The following is an 18,719-nucleotide window of genomic DNA, read 5'->3' as shown; positions in this document are numbered from 1 at the left end:
ACCAACATTCTACAACATAAAAGTGTCCTAATTAATCACAAGCTGATATCCTGTTTTACTTGGAAGCAGCCTGACATCCCTGAGGTTTCCTTCACTCCTGTCATTTGGGTAAAAATCACAAGAACAGGCCTTAGGGGCGAGGGCGTTCCACATGTATCCCAGTAAGGATGGTTGATTAACTTAACATTACATTATGGTGACTGTGTGTGTGTGTGTGTGTGTGTGTGTGTGTGTGTGTGTGTGTGTGTGTGTGTGTGTGTGTGTGTGTGTGTGTGTGTGTGTGTGTGTGTGTGTGTGTGTGTGTGTGTGTGTGTTCTCGCTGCAGGCCTTCAGCTCAATGCCTGAACACGTCCACAGCGCTCAGGAAGTGTTTCCTTCACATTCCTCAGGCAGAGGGAAAGAAAGGCAACATGGTTGTTTAAATGTGGTAATTCTAACTTATACTGTGGTTCTTTTAATCACACTAATATATAGGAGTTTAGCAGAGGAGCCCCCCTCCGTTGACATCCAACACTATCCGTATGTCATACATAAATTATGGCTTTGCTTAGTCTTTGTTGTTTTTATTTGACATTTGTTATGACAACTTACAACATATTGAAGTGTAAACCATGTGGTTAGTCCTTCGAAATAAAATAGTATTTGTAGGTTTAACTGGAAGGCACATAGTGAGTTTAAATGTAGTTTCGTAAGTGCCCTTTGTATTGTTGCTCAAACCCCTCAATTTGGCTCAATTTTGTACTTTATAGACTTCGGGAAAGGAGGAAGCACTCTCTTCTGACTCACAGTTTCATTCCAAGTAGGATAGTACTTCTAATAATACTACAGATTATTTATTTTTTCATGAATAGATTCATCCATTGAAACTTAATGGTGACATTTTTGCAGTACTTTCAGTCACTGGAGTAGAGGAGGAATCTAGCTATATTCCCATCCCTCTCTAAATGGTTAAGGAGCTAGCAATGTATAGAGGCTACCAAATGCAGCCCCAATAAAATAAAACAAAGATTAACACACCCAGCATCTAGGATATTCACAATATTAGGTGATCGGTTACATACAGAAAGACATTTATACACTAGAAAGTGTCATGTCGTCATTCCTTAAAATAACCTTATGACCTCAAGAGGATTTCATAGGCCATTGGACCCTGAAGATATTCCTCATAAATTCCCAACTTAAGTCTACAACATGAATCAATTGGCTGTCAAGCCCAATGTTAAGGTGAGGCATTTAGGGACAGAGAGAGAGAGAGAGAGAGAGAGATAGAGAGAGAGAGAGAGAGAGAGAGAGAGAGAGAGAGAGAGAGAGAGAGAGAGAGAGAGAGAGAGAGAGAGAGAGAGAGCAGCAATGGTTTAAAAGGAGCAAAGGAGGCTAATATTTGCCACGACTTCACTCATATACATCCCACAAAGACACATACACCTGACCAAACCTTTAATTTAGTTCACCTCAATATTTATGTACACAATACTACATTAAAACCAAACCACTGCATGCATACAAGTTGTGTATGTCTCATTGCTGAGGTTGTCATAAGTGTGATAAAAGTCCTCTTCTACAGCCAATTTCGATCTTATGCTTATATTGTTGTCCGACTCTTTTGCAAGTCGCCTCTGCTAAAACCTTCTGCTAAATAAATGGATGTAAATGTAATGATCCGACAACAGCCGCCAATACTTTACCTCGCACCTCACGGAGGACCACAAAGCATTTCGAAAACCCACCAGCAGAGGTCTGGGCCGCGATCACATTACCTCCAACAGCTGAAATCAGAAAGGAGAGGGTTGGCGAGTTTGTAAGACATGAGCATCCTAACAGCTGAAGGACCGGCACTGCCCTCACATAAAGGACCATACCGCACACACCCACACACACAAGTAGAGGCCTGGCTCTCACGACACACACTCACACACAAACACACGACCAGCACTCTTAAGACCACACACAGATACACATTATGCACATCCATGCATAGACACACATGAAACGGCCTCTGACATCCTTGCACACGTCATACATATGGTCTACCACATGTACGTACATACGCGTGCACACACTCAATCTCTCTCTCTCTCTCTCTCTCTCTCTCTCTCTCTCACTCTCTCTCTCTCTCTCTCTCTCTCTCTCTCTCTCTATTGCTCTCTCTATCACACACACACACATACACACACACGCGCACACACACACACACGCACACGCACGCACGCACACACACACACACACACACACACACACACACACACACACACACACACACAAATGACAATGTGAAGAACCAAGGTCCACGTGTCAACCAACAAAAACAACCACTGCTAGCTACATGCTATTAGCTCATGTTAATAGCACCATTTAAAAATGCACTAGACATTGAAACAAGTAGATTAATAGATAATAGTGCTCTTACTGTGACTTTTTTCCTTGTTGTATACCATACAATGAAATTACTTAATAGTATAACTGGAAGCAGCCCCTCTTAGCTATAATGTTTAATGTATTTAGGTCACAGTAGGTGACCATACTTACACAAGACCCTTGTACGTGTATAAAATACATGCAGTAGATAGCTTGCGTTGTGTTGTTTCTATTCTATTCTATAATTTCCTTTCATTGTCAACTTTCCCAACTTCCTTATTACACATCTGCATATCTATGGACACAGTTGCCTTTAGTGTGTAATATATATTTTTCTATTGCTGTCTTTTTAGAATATTTGGTTTGTAGGAGTCTGCTTCAGAGACCGCTTGATTTTCACCCTTGCTAGTAAGCAAATACTATGATGAGTCAGAAGGAGTGGAGAATGGATTCATTTCAACAGCGATGTTGGATGTACTTTCAAATAAACTCTTTGCAAAACAGGGAAAAAAAGATGCAAACACCAAAGTACATTTAATTGTTGAAGAAACTAACTGACCCAATGGCAAAAGGAACACCATTTCAGAGAATAAACAATGTTCACTTCTTACTGTATTAGACCTTCCTTTGGCAAGTATGATCTGTATTAGATCATACTTGCCAACCCTCCTGATTTTCCCATGAGTCCTGGTTTTCACTGTGCTCTCCTTCTAGTCCACCAGAGACAACATTATCCAATAGTTCTCCCGAATTTGAAGATCCTGAATTGTATATATATATATATGTGTGTGTGTGTGTGTGTGTGTGTTTTTCTTATATCTATGTGGCTGGTTGAAGAGGGTAGTCGGATATGAAGTTACAATCCTATCAAAAATGCAGTGGATGAGACAGAGATTGTTGTCTGCAGGCTAATGGTAAGATGTTAGTTATTAACTAATCTTGGTTGTGGTGAGCGAGGTCCCCCCCTTCAGTGTAAACCATCTTTGAGTGTCTTGAAAAGCGCTAAATAAATTCAATCAATTACTTATCATAAGCAACCAGAATGTCTGGGAACCTTTCTCCATATTTCTGAGGGCTCAAGGCCGGCAAGTATGAAAATGATGTGCACAAAGCACATCGTGGGGACTTTGACTTTGCAACATCCCTTTTACTTGCAGACGACTTTTGGTGATTTTAAAATCGAAGCCTCTGTCAAATCCTGTCCACATGATCGACACATCTTGCTCACCAACCATGAAGATGTGATTCTGTTTTAAATTACAAAATGTAGGAGGGATGAGCTTAAAAGATTTGCAGAGACTAGAACCCATGCTTTCTTCTTAGGTTTTTATTGCAAGGTCTCAAGTAAGCTAAGCAGCCTGCCCTGAGCACAGTCATCCATAGCTTTTTTTAGCCCTCGCTAGCAAGTGAATGGGAGAGCCTGGCTTATCCTTGCTGCTGTCATCGAGGCGGCCGGTATTTTTAGGGGACTGCGGCAGCTGCAAAAGCACTTATCGGTCTTCCACGAACAATGACACCCAGGGTGTCTAACGGCAGAACGCCACACTGATTGCGGGGACCGCTCTGAAGTTGTAGCCGTTCGGAACAAAAACAGAAGTTCGGCTCCGAAACACAAAGTCGTTCAAGATTTAAAAAAACATGTACTGGCAAAGCATGTGGGACACTTGAACTGGATTTATTTCACACCGCATGCCAGAGTGGGGCGTCGGTAGGCCCGGCCGTTGAAGACAAGCAACGTTGATTTCTTAGCTTGAAGACAATTTCTGCGTGTGCGGAATGTATGTTGACGTTGTCGTTCCAGGACTCCGACGCGAGGTAGGTCATGTGAGGGATGCGTGGCCCAACTTCACAAGGGGGCAGAGGTCATTCCAATTAAACGAGACAAGTAAACACGAGGGGCTATCCCAACCCCCCTCTTTAAAACCTCCTGGGTGATATTTAAACCACTTTCAACGCATTGACCTCACAGATTTTCCTCTAATGAAATGTTTCCGATATGTGCGTGGGCACAAAGATTTTTTTTTTTCAAAAATAACAACAGAATTGTGGATAGTTTTTCTGATCAGTACAAGTTCAAGTGTGCTTTGGCTACAGGATATGATGCATTTCTACAACATTCTAAATAACTAAATAACATGAAGATTATGGAAAACACTGACCTGTGACATAACACTGTGGGTTATTTTTCTTACCCTTATTGATTATAGGAAGCAGTGTATGTGTATATTATGTTGTTTTTTGTTCAGGTTTCTCCTCAAACCTCGATTTAAACCGTTATTTTTAAACTGTTGTAAATCTGTTCTATGGCTCTTCTATTAATTTTGAGTGAATGTTTATTATCAGATGCCTTTCATGTCTCCAATGATCTTTAAATGTTCTTAAATGAACAGGTCAGTTTGTGACTGGCCTGTATTGTCCGACGCATGTCTATTTCTTAGTTAACCAGCTCAACCCCCAAGCTAAGCAGAGAGATAAATATAATGAAACCAAAAACCAATAGTATAAGGTTGATATGTTTTACTGCTGTCTTATGGATCAAACAACATAAAGAGATGTCTAGCCTTGGACTAATCCGTATTTAACCGTGTTGTTCTGGGGCTTTACAGTGCCATTAGCTGACATTTTGAAGGGGAATTTGTTGCCAATGGCAACCAACAAACATGGTGAGATGGATGCTGTCACATTTTTGGACTCTGAAGTCTGCATTGCCACAGTATGGTCTCCATAAGGCCTCTGTTTGTCTGCTGTAGGATCTTTATAAGGCCTCTAAGGTCACTTTATTGTGTCGGCATTGTCACTCAGTGTATGGTCTCAATAAAGTATGGAAGTATGGTAAGTATGGTCACTCTTTGGTCGCCTTTAAGCCTTTGTATAGTCCTGATATGGTCTCAGTTTGGCCATTGTACGATTGCTGTTATGTGACTGTAAGGTTTTCTTAAGCTCTTTGTATATGGTCTCTCTGTGGTTGCTGTAAGGGTTCAGTAATGACGCAGTAAGGAATATAGGGTCTTATTATAGTCTCTGTAGGGTTCATCGGGTCTCTGTATGGCTGCGGTAAGGTCTCTGTAAGGTTTGTACTTGGTTTACTTCGTGTTGTCTTCTGCGAGTCTACTGCTTGGTAAAGTGTCTCTGTTTGTAGTGGGGTCTGTTAGGCATTGGTATGGTCGCTGTACAATCTCAGAAAGATCTGCTGTGGGTATCGTCAGTGTTCGTGTGAGCATGTGGGGTTCACAGCTTTCTTTGTGATACCTGACACACACACACACTCACACACACTCCTTTGCAGGTCTTTATTTAGCGCACGCTATATTAAGCACTTTCCCATTGAAATACGGCACCAACTGTGTTGCCTATCTGTGTTGTGGCTGCTGTTAGGACCAAGTCACATCCCTCCACCTACTACTATCCCCCAACCCCAGCCGAGCTGGGCCAGTGTTTTCCCTGTTTTCTTATGAAGTCATGTCCTGTCCATGATTTTGTGCCATCATGGACAGGACAGTTGGTTGCAGGATAGATGGAAAGACATCTAGCATAAGGACTAAGATATAGAATAGAACCTTGTATTGTAGCCTACTTCTTAACTGATCAGCAAACTGGTGGGTTGAGCCTATATATTAACCCCCATTAGTAGTTAACAAACCATGTCTTGATTACACTTTGTGATCCTTTTGCCTCAGATACTTGTACTGCGCAGTCCCAGTCCGAGACAGTCCCGCCCCAGTGTTGGCAGTGAGCGACTGAGCTGCTGAGTAGAGGCTGGCCCTGCAGCAGACATGGACGTGTTTGGCGGAGCGCCCCGCTTCCTGGCCTACCCCAGGCCGGTGGTGGTCCAGAGCGGCACCGACGCCGTTCTGAAGTGCCAGATCGGCGGAGACCCCCGGCCCGCCGTGATCTGGGAGAGCAACAACGTTAAGATCGACACGAAGGGGCGGTACCGCGTGTTTGAGGACGGCAACGTCTACAACCTCATCATCTCCTCTGTGACGTCCGAGGACAGCGGGCAGTACATCTGCAAGGCCAAGAACAGCATCGGGGAGACGTATGCGGCCGCCACGCTCAAGGTGGAGGGCGAGGCCCAGGAGCTGGAGGTCAGGGAGGAGAACAAGCCTCGGTTCCTCATCAAGCCCCTCTCCACCCGCGTGGGCCGCGGGGACGACGCTGTCTTCTCCTGCAAGCTGTGGGGGAACCCAAGGCCCGACGTGGTCTGGGAGAAGGACGGACGGAAGCTCCACGAGATCTTCGAGAGCACGCACTTCAGCGTGGGGTGCCAGGACGGCGGCTGGTTCCAGTTGAAGATCTTCAAGACGCGTGCCCCCGACGGCGGGGTGTACACGTGCAAGGCCCGGAATGAGTTTGGCGAGGGGCTGGCGGGTGCAGTGTTGCTGGTGGATGCCGGCCCGGGGCAGGGGGACGATGGGAATCGAAACGGGTACAACAACAGCCACTGGAAGGCACACCAGGGCAAGCAGAGGAGTGGCAGGCTGATGTCCAATAGACTCAGAGACGACGGCATGACCAAGTCCACCAAAGTAAAGATGTTTGCGGTGACTGAGGGCAAGCATGCCAAGTTTCGCTGCTTTGTGACGGGAAAACCCAAACCGGAGATTATATGGAGGAAGGACGGTCGACTCATTCTCTCGGGGAGACGCTACTTGTGCTATGAGGATAGAGAGGGATATTTCACTCTGAAGGTGCTGTACTGTAAGCAGAAGGACAATGGAGTTTATGTTTGCGCTGCGTCCAACACTGCGGGACAAACACTCAGCGCTGTACATTTGACTGTGAAAGGTAAGTTAGTTCAACTGGAAAGTATTGTTGTCCTCGTCAACACAACCCCTTGTTTGGAAGCAAAATCTAATATTTGATATATATTCAATATATTGAATTGGCATTATTATGCTCAATAAATCATAATAAAAATGCACAAAGTTAAAAAACATTTAAACCCTGTAATAATCACTGTATTTTCAACAGTTTTAAATATTTATCTTTGAATACCATACCCACTCCCTATCAACCATGCATCTTTAGAACTGTCTAAATATCTGTCACATGAAATTTCAAAGTGGTCTAAGTTCCTCAGATGAAGGTGGATTCCAATCGCTATAGATATCGGAGAGGGGGACCATGTGATTAAGATCTTAAGGGAATGGGATCCAATTTCTCCTCGGGATGCAGTTTGATCCATACTAACAACACCAACAGCGAGCATTGTATCTGTAATGCGACAACCCACTGTACACAGATAAAATTATTGTTTCAACCTCTAAATAAGTATGGTTTTCTCACCTTTAATTGATTTGTGGATGCAACGATTAGCAATAAACTGATTAGCGGAAATGCATAAAATCAAAATTTGATTTTAGATTAAGCGTTTTAGTCATTTATCCAATACAAATATCAGTAGCAGTTCAATTCAAATATTTTATTCATGGATTATTATAAATGAAATGCTGCATCGAAATTAAACCACAGTGGAAGATAATGAAGAATTTATGTTTGTAAAGTGGAAGATGGTCCGCACTCAAAAATAAGCTGCCCCAGAATAGTTGTTCTTGAGTTGTACTTGGCGGGGACATTCTTTGATAAAGTATGCTTGATCAACAACACTTGATCAGTATTATTTTTAAAATTTGATTGACGTCACGAGTAACCTAGAATCTTTGAGAACAAGGATTCTATAAATATTATAGTTGATTAGATCATACACATGTTGAGTTAATGTTTGAAAGCGCAGATTGTTAAAGGGAGACCAAGATTGATCCTGATATTGTAGAATTTGCGGCAGTGTATATCGCAAGTGTACTCAGGGCGGAGATCACTGTTGAGTTTGGGAACAAATCGTAATTGAGAAATTGTGTTTTTTTCTTATTTGTCTTGAATTCTTGTAACCACCTTTGATAGTATAATAGCAGGTATTCATATACATGTACATCAAAACACTCTCAATAACTCTTGAAGTAGTAGGCATTTACCATTTACCTTCTAGGTTTTCCTGAATAATTATTTGACAGCTGTCACCAAGTCCTAACTCTTTGAGTGTTGAGTGATGGCTAATCTGGAAGATTGTCTCATGATCGTATGAATTCAATATTTTGATAGTTTGTCAAGTCAAACCAACCATTGTCAACCCTTCAGATACTATGAATGAAGGATATGTATTGTAATTTGGATATTTTTGCATTTATAACATCAGAGTGCTATAAAAGCCACACCCAAAATATCAGCCACACCTAGTTTTAAATGTTGCAAAGTTGAGATGCAGATTTGATCAATGAAAATTGTAAGATAGTCTTTCACATTCAAACAATCATTATAGTATGATTTAGAGCTTAGTTCAAGCACTACGGTTAGCTAACAATACCAGAGTGTGGTGTTGTTTCTAAATGTAGTCCACATTCTTTTGTTTACAACGGTCTGTTACTATCCAATGGTGTCCGTTACAACCGTTTATTTCCTAACTAACACTTGAGTGTGTTAATGATCTTTTCATACCTCAGCATCAAATAAGCAACTTCTCTCATGATTTCTCCTATCTCGTTTACTGCGCGGATATTTATGACAGAAAACATTTGAATATACCAATTATACTGAACTCCAGCGACCTGTAAATTCAAGTTTAAACAGTGCTTAATGTTTTGATGGCTTTTAAAAATAACTTTTTCATTTTTATTAAGTATTTAAACAATTGTGTTGATTATGTAAATTGGCAGAGGTAGATCTATTTAATGAAATGACATTTTCTTATTGTATTTCAAAAACAGTTGTCCAGAACTAATGCCAGAGAGTAACCCTAACCCTATGTTCATGTTTTGTTTGTTCATATTTAAACAAATATTAACTCATATGATAATATACATTATAACATTGTAATATCAATAGATTAAGTAATATATGTGGTTATACCAATAGCTGGTGTAATTTCCAATGTCAATAAAAACAGCCATAGCTTTGATGCAATACGTGATAGTGAAAGCTGTGTTGTAAATTACAATCATAGAGTCGATATATAAGAATACCTAAATGCCTGTTTACAGCGCATCCCGATCTCCGGTTGCCACTGCCAATGACCTGCCCATGTTGGTAAACACTATAGAGCTTCCTGTTTCTGGTGCCTTACTTTATCCGGCCAAGAATGCAGCCCATATCGGTAGCCCCCCCTGCTGTTCCATCCAGGCATCACCCACCTCCAAATTCGCCATCTCTGTACTGATAAGTTGTGTATCAACAAAACATAAAGGACGGTGACTACACAGCGGGGTAAACCAGTCGACCTAAAACCAGTTCCAAAACAAATTCTGTACACACCAGTGGTAAGGATCCCCACACTTGGGCATACTAATGTAAGATAAGCTCTGCTGAATGTCAGGTCACTGTAAAATAAGTCATTTCTAATTTACGATCTGATTTGTTCACACTCACTTGATTTTATGCTCTTGACTGAGACATGGCTAGATCATGCTAAGGCTGTTTCTACCTTGATCGAATCTGCTCCCCCAAACTTCAGTTTTATGAGCACTACCCGGGGGGGGGGGGGGGGGTGGAAGTGCTGCAATATACAAAGCATCTTTTCAGTCCAAGCAGCTACTTTTAGGGCATTTTACATCTTTTGAAAAACTATGTTCACTTATTAAGTGTTCTCCCAACATTCTACTATTAATCGTTTACAGGCCTCCAAGACAGTCAGTAATAGTATTTCTAGAAGAATTTTGTGAACTACTGTCAACTATTTGCTTAGAGTTTCACTGTATTATTATCACAGGGGATTTTAACTTGCATGTACATAATTTAGAGAACAACAAAAAAGGGATTTTCTTATGCTCTTGGACACTTTTAGTTTAACACAGCATGTACAGGGGCCAACATACTTGCATGTTTATACTCTTGACCTTGTCATCACCAAAGGTCTCAATGTGTCTACTAATGTGATGGACTTGGCTGTCAGGAAAGAGAGTCATAAATGAGAACACCATTGCCCTTTATGAGCAAGCGCTCTCCCAAAATCCCCTTCAAACATCCGACTCGGTAGATGACTTGAAGAACAATTTCCCTTCAAAGATGAGACAAATCATCAATGACATTGCTCCAGTAAAAGTTAAAAAAGTCCTAAACAAGCAAAGTGCTTCACGGAGACAAAATCCAATGGTTAAACAAAAAAAAAAGGGAATGCAGGAAAACCGAGAGAAAATGGCGCAAGTCCAAACTACACATTGACTACCAAATTTATAAAAACATGCTACGGCTGTATGATTATGAAATGTGCAAGGCAAGGGAGACCTTTTACTCTGAAATTATTAGCAGGAACATAAATAATGCTTGTGTGCTATTCTCTACTGTTGAGAAATTAACTAATCCCCCAACTGACGTAACACCAGAGCTTCTCTCAGATCACAAGTGTGAAGAGTTTGCATCCTTTTTCAATAGTAAAATTGAAAAAATAAGATTGAAAATAACAACGCAATTACAAACTCGTGTTTTGGAATTACCAGCTACTGAAAGAGGTACACCAAATGTAAGAATTTAGTTCCATCAACCATGAAACTCTGATCAAAACCGTTCAAAAATCTCTGCTCTGCTACCTCCCAACTAGATACGTTACCCAGTAGTCTTTATAAATCTGTCCTTCATCTCATAACAGATATGCTTCAGATTAGAAATACATCACTACAAACTGGTACTTTTTCCAGGTACCTAAAAACATCAGTTGTAAAGCCCCTGCTCCAAAAAGGTAACTTGGATCGTTCAGTACTAAGCAACTACAGATCAATATCAAATCTACCTTTTATTGGAAAAATTATTGAAAAAACTGTTTTTAACCAATTAACTACTTTTCTATTGTCACATGATGACTATCAATCTGGCTTCCTTACTAACCATAGCACAGAGACAGCCCTTGTAAAGGTGATAAACGACATTCGTCTGAACACTGATGCAGGCAAAACAACTGTCCTGGTACTACTGGTCCTCAGTACAGCATTTGATACTGTTGACCTCCATATACTACTCCATCGACTGAAACACTGGGTCGGTTTTTCAGGTGCTGTCATAAAATGGCTACAATCTTACTTAGGGGGCAGGAGCTACTTTGTTGCTATAGAAAACTACACCTCAAAACCAGCAACCCTAACTTGTGGTGTTCCTCAGGGATCGATCCTAGGCCCTTTATTGTTTATTTTCTACATGCTCCCACTCGGCCAAATCCTGAGGAAAAACTCATGTGTTATCATAACTATGCAGATGACACTCAAATTGACCTTGCTCTGTCTCCCAATGATTATGCACCCCTTGATTCTCTCCATCAGTGTCCCGACCAGGTTTACACTTGGATGTCACACAATTTTCGTTGCGCTGATCACAGACAAAACTGAGGTCATTACATTTGGGAACAAAGGGCAAAGATCCAGGGTTGCTACTCTACTTGGCACAAATGGACTTAAGGCAAAGGATGCTGTAAGAAATCTTGGCATCATCATTGACAGTGATTTGAGCTTCAATAATCAGGTGAAATCAGTCACTAAATCTGCATTTTTTCACCTGACGAACATTGCAAAATTGAGGAACCTTATGTCAGAGTGACCTAAAAAGACATGTTCATGCTTTTATCTCAAGCAGGATAGACTACGGTAATGCCCTTTTAACTGGGATTCCCAAAAAAACTGTGAAGCAACTACAAACTATACAAAATGCTGCTGGTAGGGTGCTAACTAGGACTAAAAGGAGTAAGCATGGTCCTTACACTAGCTTCTGTTATTTATATAATTGATTTTAAAGCTCTACTTCTTGTTTTTAAAGCACTAAATGGCATTGGACCAAACTATATACATGACATGTTCATACAGCACCCCCCAGCCAGATCACTGAGGTCTCAAAACAAAAATATTTTGGTTCAAACTACTGCCAGAACAAAATGTGGTGAGTCAGCCTTTAATGTTAATGCAGCTAAACTTTGGAACAAACTGCCAGAAGAAATTAAAAATGCTCCCACAACTTCTATTTTTAAATCAAAACTAAAGACTAAGCTCTTCAGTGATGCATACTATTAACATTTTTAATGTTTTCCTTCTCTTTTTATTTCTATTCTTATCGATTTATATTTTAATGTCGAATTCATATCTGAAATGTCTAACCTTACTGAAGGTCTTTTTTATTTTTTCGTTACTTTTTATCTTTTTCTCCCATATTTTGTATAGTACATGTGTGATTTCTTTGAAGGTCTTTCATTATAATGCTTGCATGTACTTCTTCACTATAAATTATACTGTTGTCCTTTTCTCTGTAAAGCACATTGAACTGCTTGATGTAAGAAATGCGCTATACAGATGAAATTACCTTGCCTTGCCTTGCCTAATCAGACTATACAGTGTGACTCAGCGACTGAGTGTTTGACTCCCTGCCAAAAGGTTCAAACCAAAGACGTTGTAACCCCAACCTGCTTCTTAATTACATAACAAAAAGATAAAGATGGATAAAATTGACTTACATTTAATACTTCCCTAAAATACTGCCAGTGACTAATTAAGGGTAAACGGTCTTCAAATAAAACGACTTAGTCTTACCCTAAGCTTGTGTGTTTGTTCCTTACCTCACCTCCTCCAGAGCCTCCGGTGAGGTTCAAGCAGCCGCTGATCGACCTGGAGGTGTGGGAGCGGGACCTGGCCGTGCTGGAGTGCGAGGTCCCTGAGGATTCGGTCCCCATCACCTGGTACCTGGAAGACCGCCGGCTCCAGCCCGGCGCCAAGTACGGCATGGAGGAATGGGGCACCAAGAGGCGGCTCACCATCCGAGACATCGGCGTGGACGACGACGGGATCTACCTCTGTGAGATGCCCGACGGGGGCCGGAGCATCGCGGAGGTGGCTGTGAAAGGTAACTGGTGTGTGTGTGTGTGTGTGTGTGTGTGTGTGTGTGTGTGTGTGTGTGTGTGTGTGTGTGTGTGTGTGTGTGTGTGTGTGTGTGTGCACGTTATTGAAGGACTATGAGTGAGATCTCAGTGATACTGATTGAGGGAAAAGGCCAACAACTGCTCTTGGATTAGAGGTGAGGGTGGGGGGGAGATAGTTTATGATCCCCAGCTGAAGGTTCACGGTTCTGGGTTCAAACCCTAATCTCTCCGTTCTGTGAATGTTTCTGAATACATACTACAAATGACCCTTCTGTTCCATGAACCTCATATAATATACCTGCTTCACAGGCACTATTGTCCGGAAGCTGCCGAGGAAGGTGGACGTCCTAGAGGGAGAAAACGCTGCATTTTGTGTTGAGGTGGAGGAGGAGGAGATGGACATCCACTGGTATAAAGAGGGAGTGGAATTGCGAGAGACGCACCAGACCATCCTCAAATCATTCGGTCGCACTCATATCCTGGTATTCGTCAACACCAATCCTCAGGATTCTGGACTGGTCATGTTCTTCGTGGGCAGGTCCAAAACTTCGTCTCAGCTCAGAGTGAAAGGTAATAAATGATGGGCATTATTTTCTAACCCTGTCCTATCAGTGTTGATGCAGTCTTCATGTGACTGAGGCCGACAAGAGAGAGACAATAATAATGCCCAAGAACGGAATGACACAACTTGTTGTTGTACTACTTGAACCTAGGACTACTAAACCAATATTTCAGATGTAGAATGCTGGGTTCAGTAGTTATGTTCAGTAGTATGTACAAATAGAAGTAGCACAGGCCGCCCAAATTCATTCTATTACCTGTTACCATATAAACTACAAACATGTACTCCCATTTAAATTAACTACCTGTAACAAAGGATGTCATAAATTCCCTGTTTTGGGTCCTTTTCAGCTGCCAAACACTCCCCTCCAAGCTGTCCGGTGAGCGTTCAGATCAACACAGAGCGAGCTAACGCCGCTCTGCTCTCTTGGGTTCCCGCCCAGGACTCACGAAAGAACCCCCCGTCAGGCTATGTCCTAGAGCGGCAGGAGGTTGGGACGGGCTCCCAGGAGTGGCTCCAGTGTCTGACCACAGACTCGGCCACCTCCGTAGAGATCCTAGGGGACAGCGTTCCCTGCGAGGCAGATTACCGCTTCCGAATATGCAGCGTCAACAAGTACGGAAAGAGCAACAACGTGGAATTTCCCCGAGCGGTTCACTTAGGTGAGCTGGATGATTGGTTCCCCTTTAACCACTTATTTTGCAGAAGCTTCTATCCAGAATCAACAGACAACGCTGAGACCAATTGAAGCATGCAGATGATATAGGAATATGTACAACATTTCAGGGTACCGCATGAGCAAGTTTCTAAAAACACCTGGACAGTTGGAGGGAAGAATATAGGAAACATGACAAGGTATCACGGATGCAGTTGACTGAAAAATGTATAAAGATGGCCTAGTAGTCCTAAGTTAAACGTAATTATACAAATGGTGCCGGCAAGTACAAATCTTTTTGGCGCATTTTATTAAAATATGTCTCAAACAGGTTGGACAGCAAAACACTAAAACACTTCCTGCTAACTCAATGCCATGGTCTCTCCTTCAGTTCCTGTGGCCAGGATACAGGCTCCTCTGCAGGATGCCTTGGTGCCAGAGGGGCAGGATGCCTGCTTCACCATCGAGCTCTCCGCCTCAGTGATCGGCACGTGGTTCTTGAACGGCACTCAGCTGCAGGACGACGAACGATACACAACGAGGCGGTCTCGAACGCACCAATCGCTACGCATCAGGGGTGTACGAGAAACAGACAACGGGGCTGAAATCACATTCATAGCGTACGGCATTAGGGATTCTGCCGCATTATACATTCAAGGTACATTCAATGTCACTTTCAGTATTAGGACTATTTAATTCACTGTGTAACACTAACTGAAGTTATTTACTATTCTTTTTTAATATTTGTAAATAGCTTTCCTTCATATGCATTGCTTATTACTATATAAATATAGTATAATTGATTAAAAAAATATTATATTAAAGGAGTTTGTTTTTTTTTGTCCCGGTATTGACAGCTCCTCTGGTGAAGTTCTCCCCACTATCAGAAATGGACCGTAATAAGTTTATAGAAGAGGGGAACCCTATTGTGCTGTACTGTGAGCTGTCAGACCCTGCGGCCCCAGTGCACTGGTACAAGAATGGGGTGGAGCTACAAACAACCGAGGGCCTTCACATCCAATCAGAAGGCACAATGAGGCGGATTGTCATCCAATCCGCAGAGTTCTCACACTCTGGAGTCTATTGCTGCGACGCCATCGATGATGTCATCAGATTCAATGTGGAGGTAGAGGGTGAGTGGGCCTTTCCAAAAAAAGATTTTTGTGTTTCTGTCATACTAACAACTTCCTGTTGTGATACTGTCATTTAACATTTCCTTCTAAAGTCTTAATGAATGACCAGCAACAACTTGTAAATGACCAATGACTGCATGCATCCATAGCCCCGCCTGTGAAGTTCACACCACTCCCAGACGCGGAGAGAGAAAGGGCCATCCATACTGGCTCCCGGATGGAGCTCCAGTGTGAGCTCTCAGACCTTTCAGCCACAGTGCACTGGTACAAGGATGGCTCCAAGCTCCTGCCTCAGAGCGGAGTAGAGATGCTCAGTGATGGCTTGTCTCGGATGTTGGTAGTCGACGTGGCTGACTTTATTCACACTGGGTTATACAGCTGCAAGACTAAAGGTGATGCCATCACGTTCAACGTGGAAGTCACAGGTGATTTGATGATTTGTTACTTACTATGCTGGATTGTAACAAACATAAATTAACCAAAAGCTCTCCCTTAACTAAGATATTAACAGTTTTTACCTTCTTACATGCAATGCTTTTTAGGCTCTTCCTTCTTGAAACGTAGCCCTTAGTTGATTGTTAATGTTTAGGAAATTGTATTCAAGGTTGTTTCTAAGACAAACATTCAAACATATCTGTAGTTCCACCGGTGAAGTTCTCAGCGATTCCAGAACAACTAAGGAATAAGACCATTGAGGCCGGCTGCCCCATTGTACTGCAGTGTGTGGTCTCGGACCCAGAGGCCCAGGTCTGCTGGTATAAGGGTCCAACGCAGCTTCTTTCAAACACTGAATTAGAAATCCAATCGGATGGTCACACAAGGTCTTTAGTTGTCCACATCGCCGAACCTGGACATTCTGGTGTTTACAGCTGCGCCTCCGAGGACGATACCATGGAGTTTCGAGTGGAGATCAGAGGTGACCCATATCTTTTTGTCTTGTGTAGTAATAACAATACTACTGTAAACCAACCTCCTGTTTCTCTTGACACCACTAATAGATCTCAGCTTAGTCTGTTTTGATTTTCTGTTTCGTTGTTAAAGCCATGCCACCAAAATCTATCTTTAGCTACATTTTACCCCTTTCAATGTATTTCAACATTGTTTACTTGGTTTTGTCCAAAATGTACCCTGATAGCTATACCGGTGAAGTTCTCGACTAGTTTTGATGTTGAGCAAACCAAGGCGTTTGAAGTGGGTGCGGCATTTGAACTGGAGTGCGAGGTCACCGACCCAACCGCTGAGGTGTGCTGGTACAAAGATGGCCACCAGCTCTTCCCACAGAATGGCTGGGACATTAACTCTGACAGCTCCTTCAGGAGGCTCATTGTCCAATCAGCAGAGCTATTTCATGCGGGGCGGTACAGCTGTGAGACCTCTGATGACACTATCCAGTTCACTGTGGATGTCAAAGGTGATTTTTGTTATGTTTGGTTGAATCTTGAACACGATAGTGTGTTAGTTCTTGTAGGAGACATGATGTCTTACTGTAACATTTAGAGTGTCTGTGTCTGTCACTAAAAGTTGGATGGTTTGAAGCCGTATCGGTTGTGGTTTTCAGCTAATAATGGATGTTGCTAGCTTCAGAGCTACACATATAAAACCTCACTTTTCTCTTTAACTCTGAGAACCATAACAACAAACAAAACTAACAAAACAGTCAATTTGTATAGACACTTGACCTTTAACCCCCCCCCCCCCGCCTCTCTCTTAACCAATGAGTCGATGCACTGCCATTCACAATTACATTTGTGAATGCTCATCTTCAGCTCCAACGTTGCCATTGTTATCCTCACCAGAGGTTGAGGAAAGCAAGTTGCTTGAGGTAACCTGTCCCTTGGAACTGCAAGGTCAACGGTCAGACTCTGCAGTCCCGGTGTTGGGGCCGCAGGACGAAGAGCAGGACCAAACAAGCCAACCTGGCTTTGAAACTGGAGGCTTCGAGCAGACCCTAGTAATCGAACCGACCCACTCTTCCAACTCTGGAGCCTACTACTGTGCAACAGCAGACGATGTTGCCAAGTTAATTGTTCAAAACGAAGGTGATTGTTTAGTGTCTGTGTTGTCTGTGTCATTGGCTTTGTTTTTTTAAACTAATTCTCTTCTCGTAGATTTTTTAAAGTAGCATCTTTACAATTATAATCATAAGAAGCTAATGTTTGTGATATAAAACACCTTAGAATAACAAACACTGAAATGATCCCACTGATGCAGCTCTGCATGTGACATGTCCACCTGGTTCTGCAGTTGAGAAGACCAAACCTATTGAAGCACAGAGCCCCATCGTTCGGCAGTTCGAGATCTCGAACCCAGTTGCCAAAGCCTGTTGGTACAAGGATGGAACACAGATCTACCCACAAAACAACAGCCAATCAGAAACTGCCAAACCGACTATGTTCCTCCCTTCAGATGGCTTATCCTGTGAGAAGAGGTCTGGCTGTGAGAGAAAAGACGAAGTGCAGTTTAATGTGGACAAAAAAGGTGTTTTTCCATCTTCGTTATATTTGTTGAGGAATCTTTCAGAAACAATACGCCACAACAGTAAAGCTATGAGCTCATTGTTTGTTTTCTTGGCTTTGTCTGTACAGCATATCAGTGTCACTCTGGTGACGACAGTGTTGCAGTATCTGATGAGTCTCACGAAAGCACTATGGACACCAAAGGTGAAAATTTTGATTAGAATCATCCATTTTAACCCAGTACATACTTGCCACTAACCAAAGTGGTGTATTGAACTGTTAGATGTCACTTTGTGACATCTATGAAATATATGTATTTATATCATTTCTGATCATTTTTGAACATGCTTTCAGACATGACCTACTCTCATTTCATTTCCTGCAGATTATTTTTGGCTTCAAATGTCAAATCAAGATGATTCGAAGCAGTCATACTCTTGATACTAACATATATGTTTGTCTGTCATGTCGTGTCATTCTTCATCTTAACAGCCATCTTTGTTTTGCTTGTCACAAGCAACCCTCTACTCTTGAAGCCCATCTCACTATCACAAGAACCCGTCATTCACTGCGCTGGTCTGAATCACCTCTGTTGCATTGACAATTAATTGTTTTTACTCTTAATGGTATAACGGCTGTTTGTAGGCAGAAGTAATGGGGTTCAACACTGATCTGA

The 18,719-nt window shown here is 42.2% G+C and overlaps 1 protein-coding gene across 1 annotated transcript in view; it reads left to right on the top strand.

Moving 5' to 3' along the window:
- Nucleotides 1-6,128: 6,128 nt before the first annotated feature.
- obsl1b (obscurin like cytoskeletal adaptor 1b) overlaps nt 6,129-18,719 on the top strand; it is a gene marked incomplete at both ends in the record, with an annotated part of 38,622 nt that continues 26,031 nt past the window's right edge. Inside the window, 12 exons of the mRNA XM_079733787.1 lie at nt 6,129-7,143; nt 12,952-13,221; nt 13,547-13,807; nt 14,150-14,461; nt 14,846-15,112; nt 15,312-15,587; nt 15,767-16,012; nt 16,228-16,503; nt 16,723-16,998; nt 17,384-17,626; nt 17,832-18,023; nt 18,173-18,247. Coding sequence (XP_079589913.1) covers nt 6,129-7,143; nt 12,952-13,221; nt 13,547-13,807; nt 14,150-14,461; nt 14,846-15,112; nt 15,312-15,587; nt 15,767-16,012; nt 16,228-16,503; nt 16,723-16,998; nt 17,384-17,626; nt 17,832-18,023; nt 18,173-18,247 — 3,709 coding nt within the window. The remainder of the gene's footprint in view (nt 7,144-12,951; nt 13,222-13,546; nt 13,808-14,149; nt 14,462-14,845; nt 15,113-15,311; nt 15,588-15,766; nt 16,013-16,227; nt 16,504-16,722; nt 16,999-17,383; nt 17,627-17,831; nt 18,024-18,172; nt 18,248-18,719) is intronic.

The sequence above is a fragment of the Pollachius pollachius genome (assembly GCF_949987615.1).
Source record: "Pollachius pollachius genome assembly, chromosome: 3".
NCBI lineage: Eukaryota > Metazoa > Chordata > Actinopteri > Gadiformes > Gadidae > Pollachius > Pollachius pollachius.
Note: the sequence above shows the minus strand (reverse complement) of the source record. Positions and strands in the feature narration are given on the sequence as shown.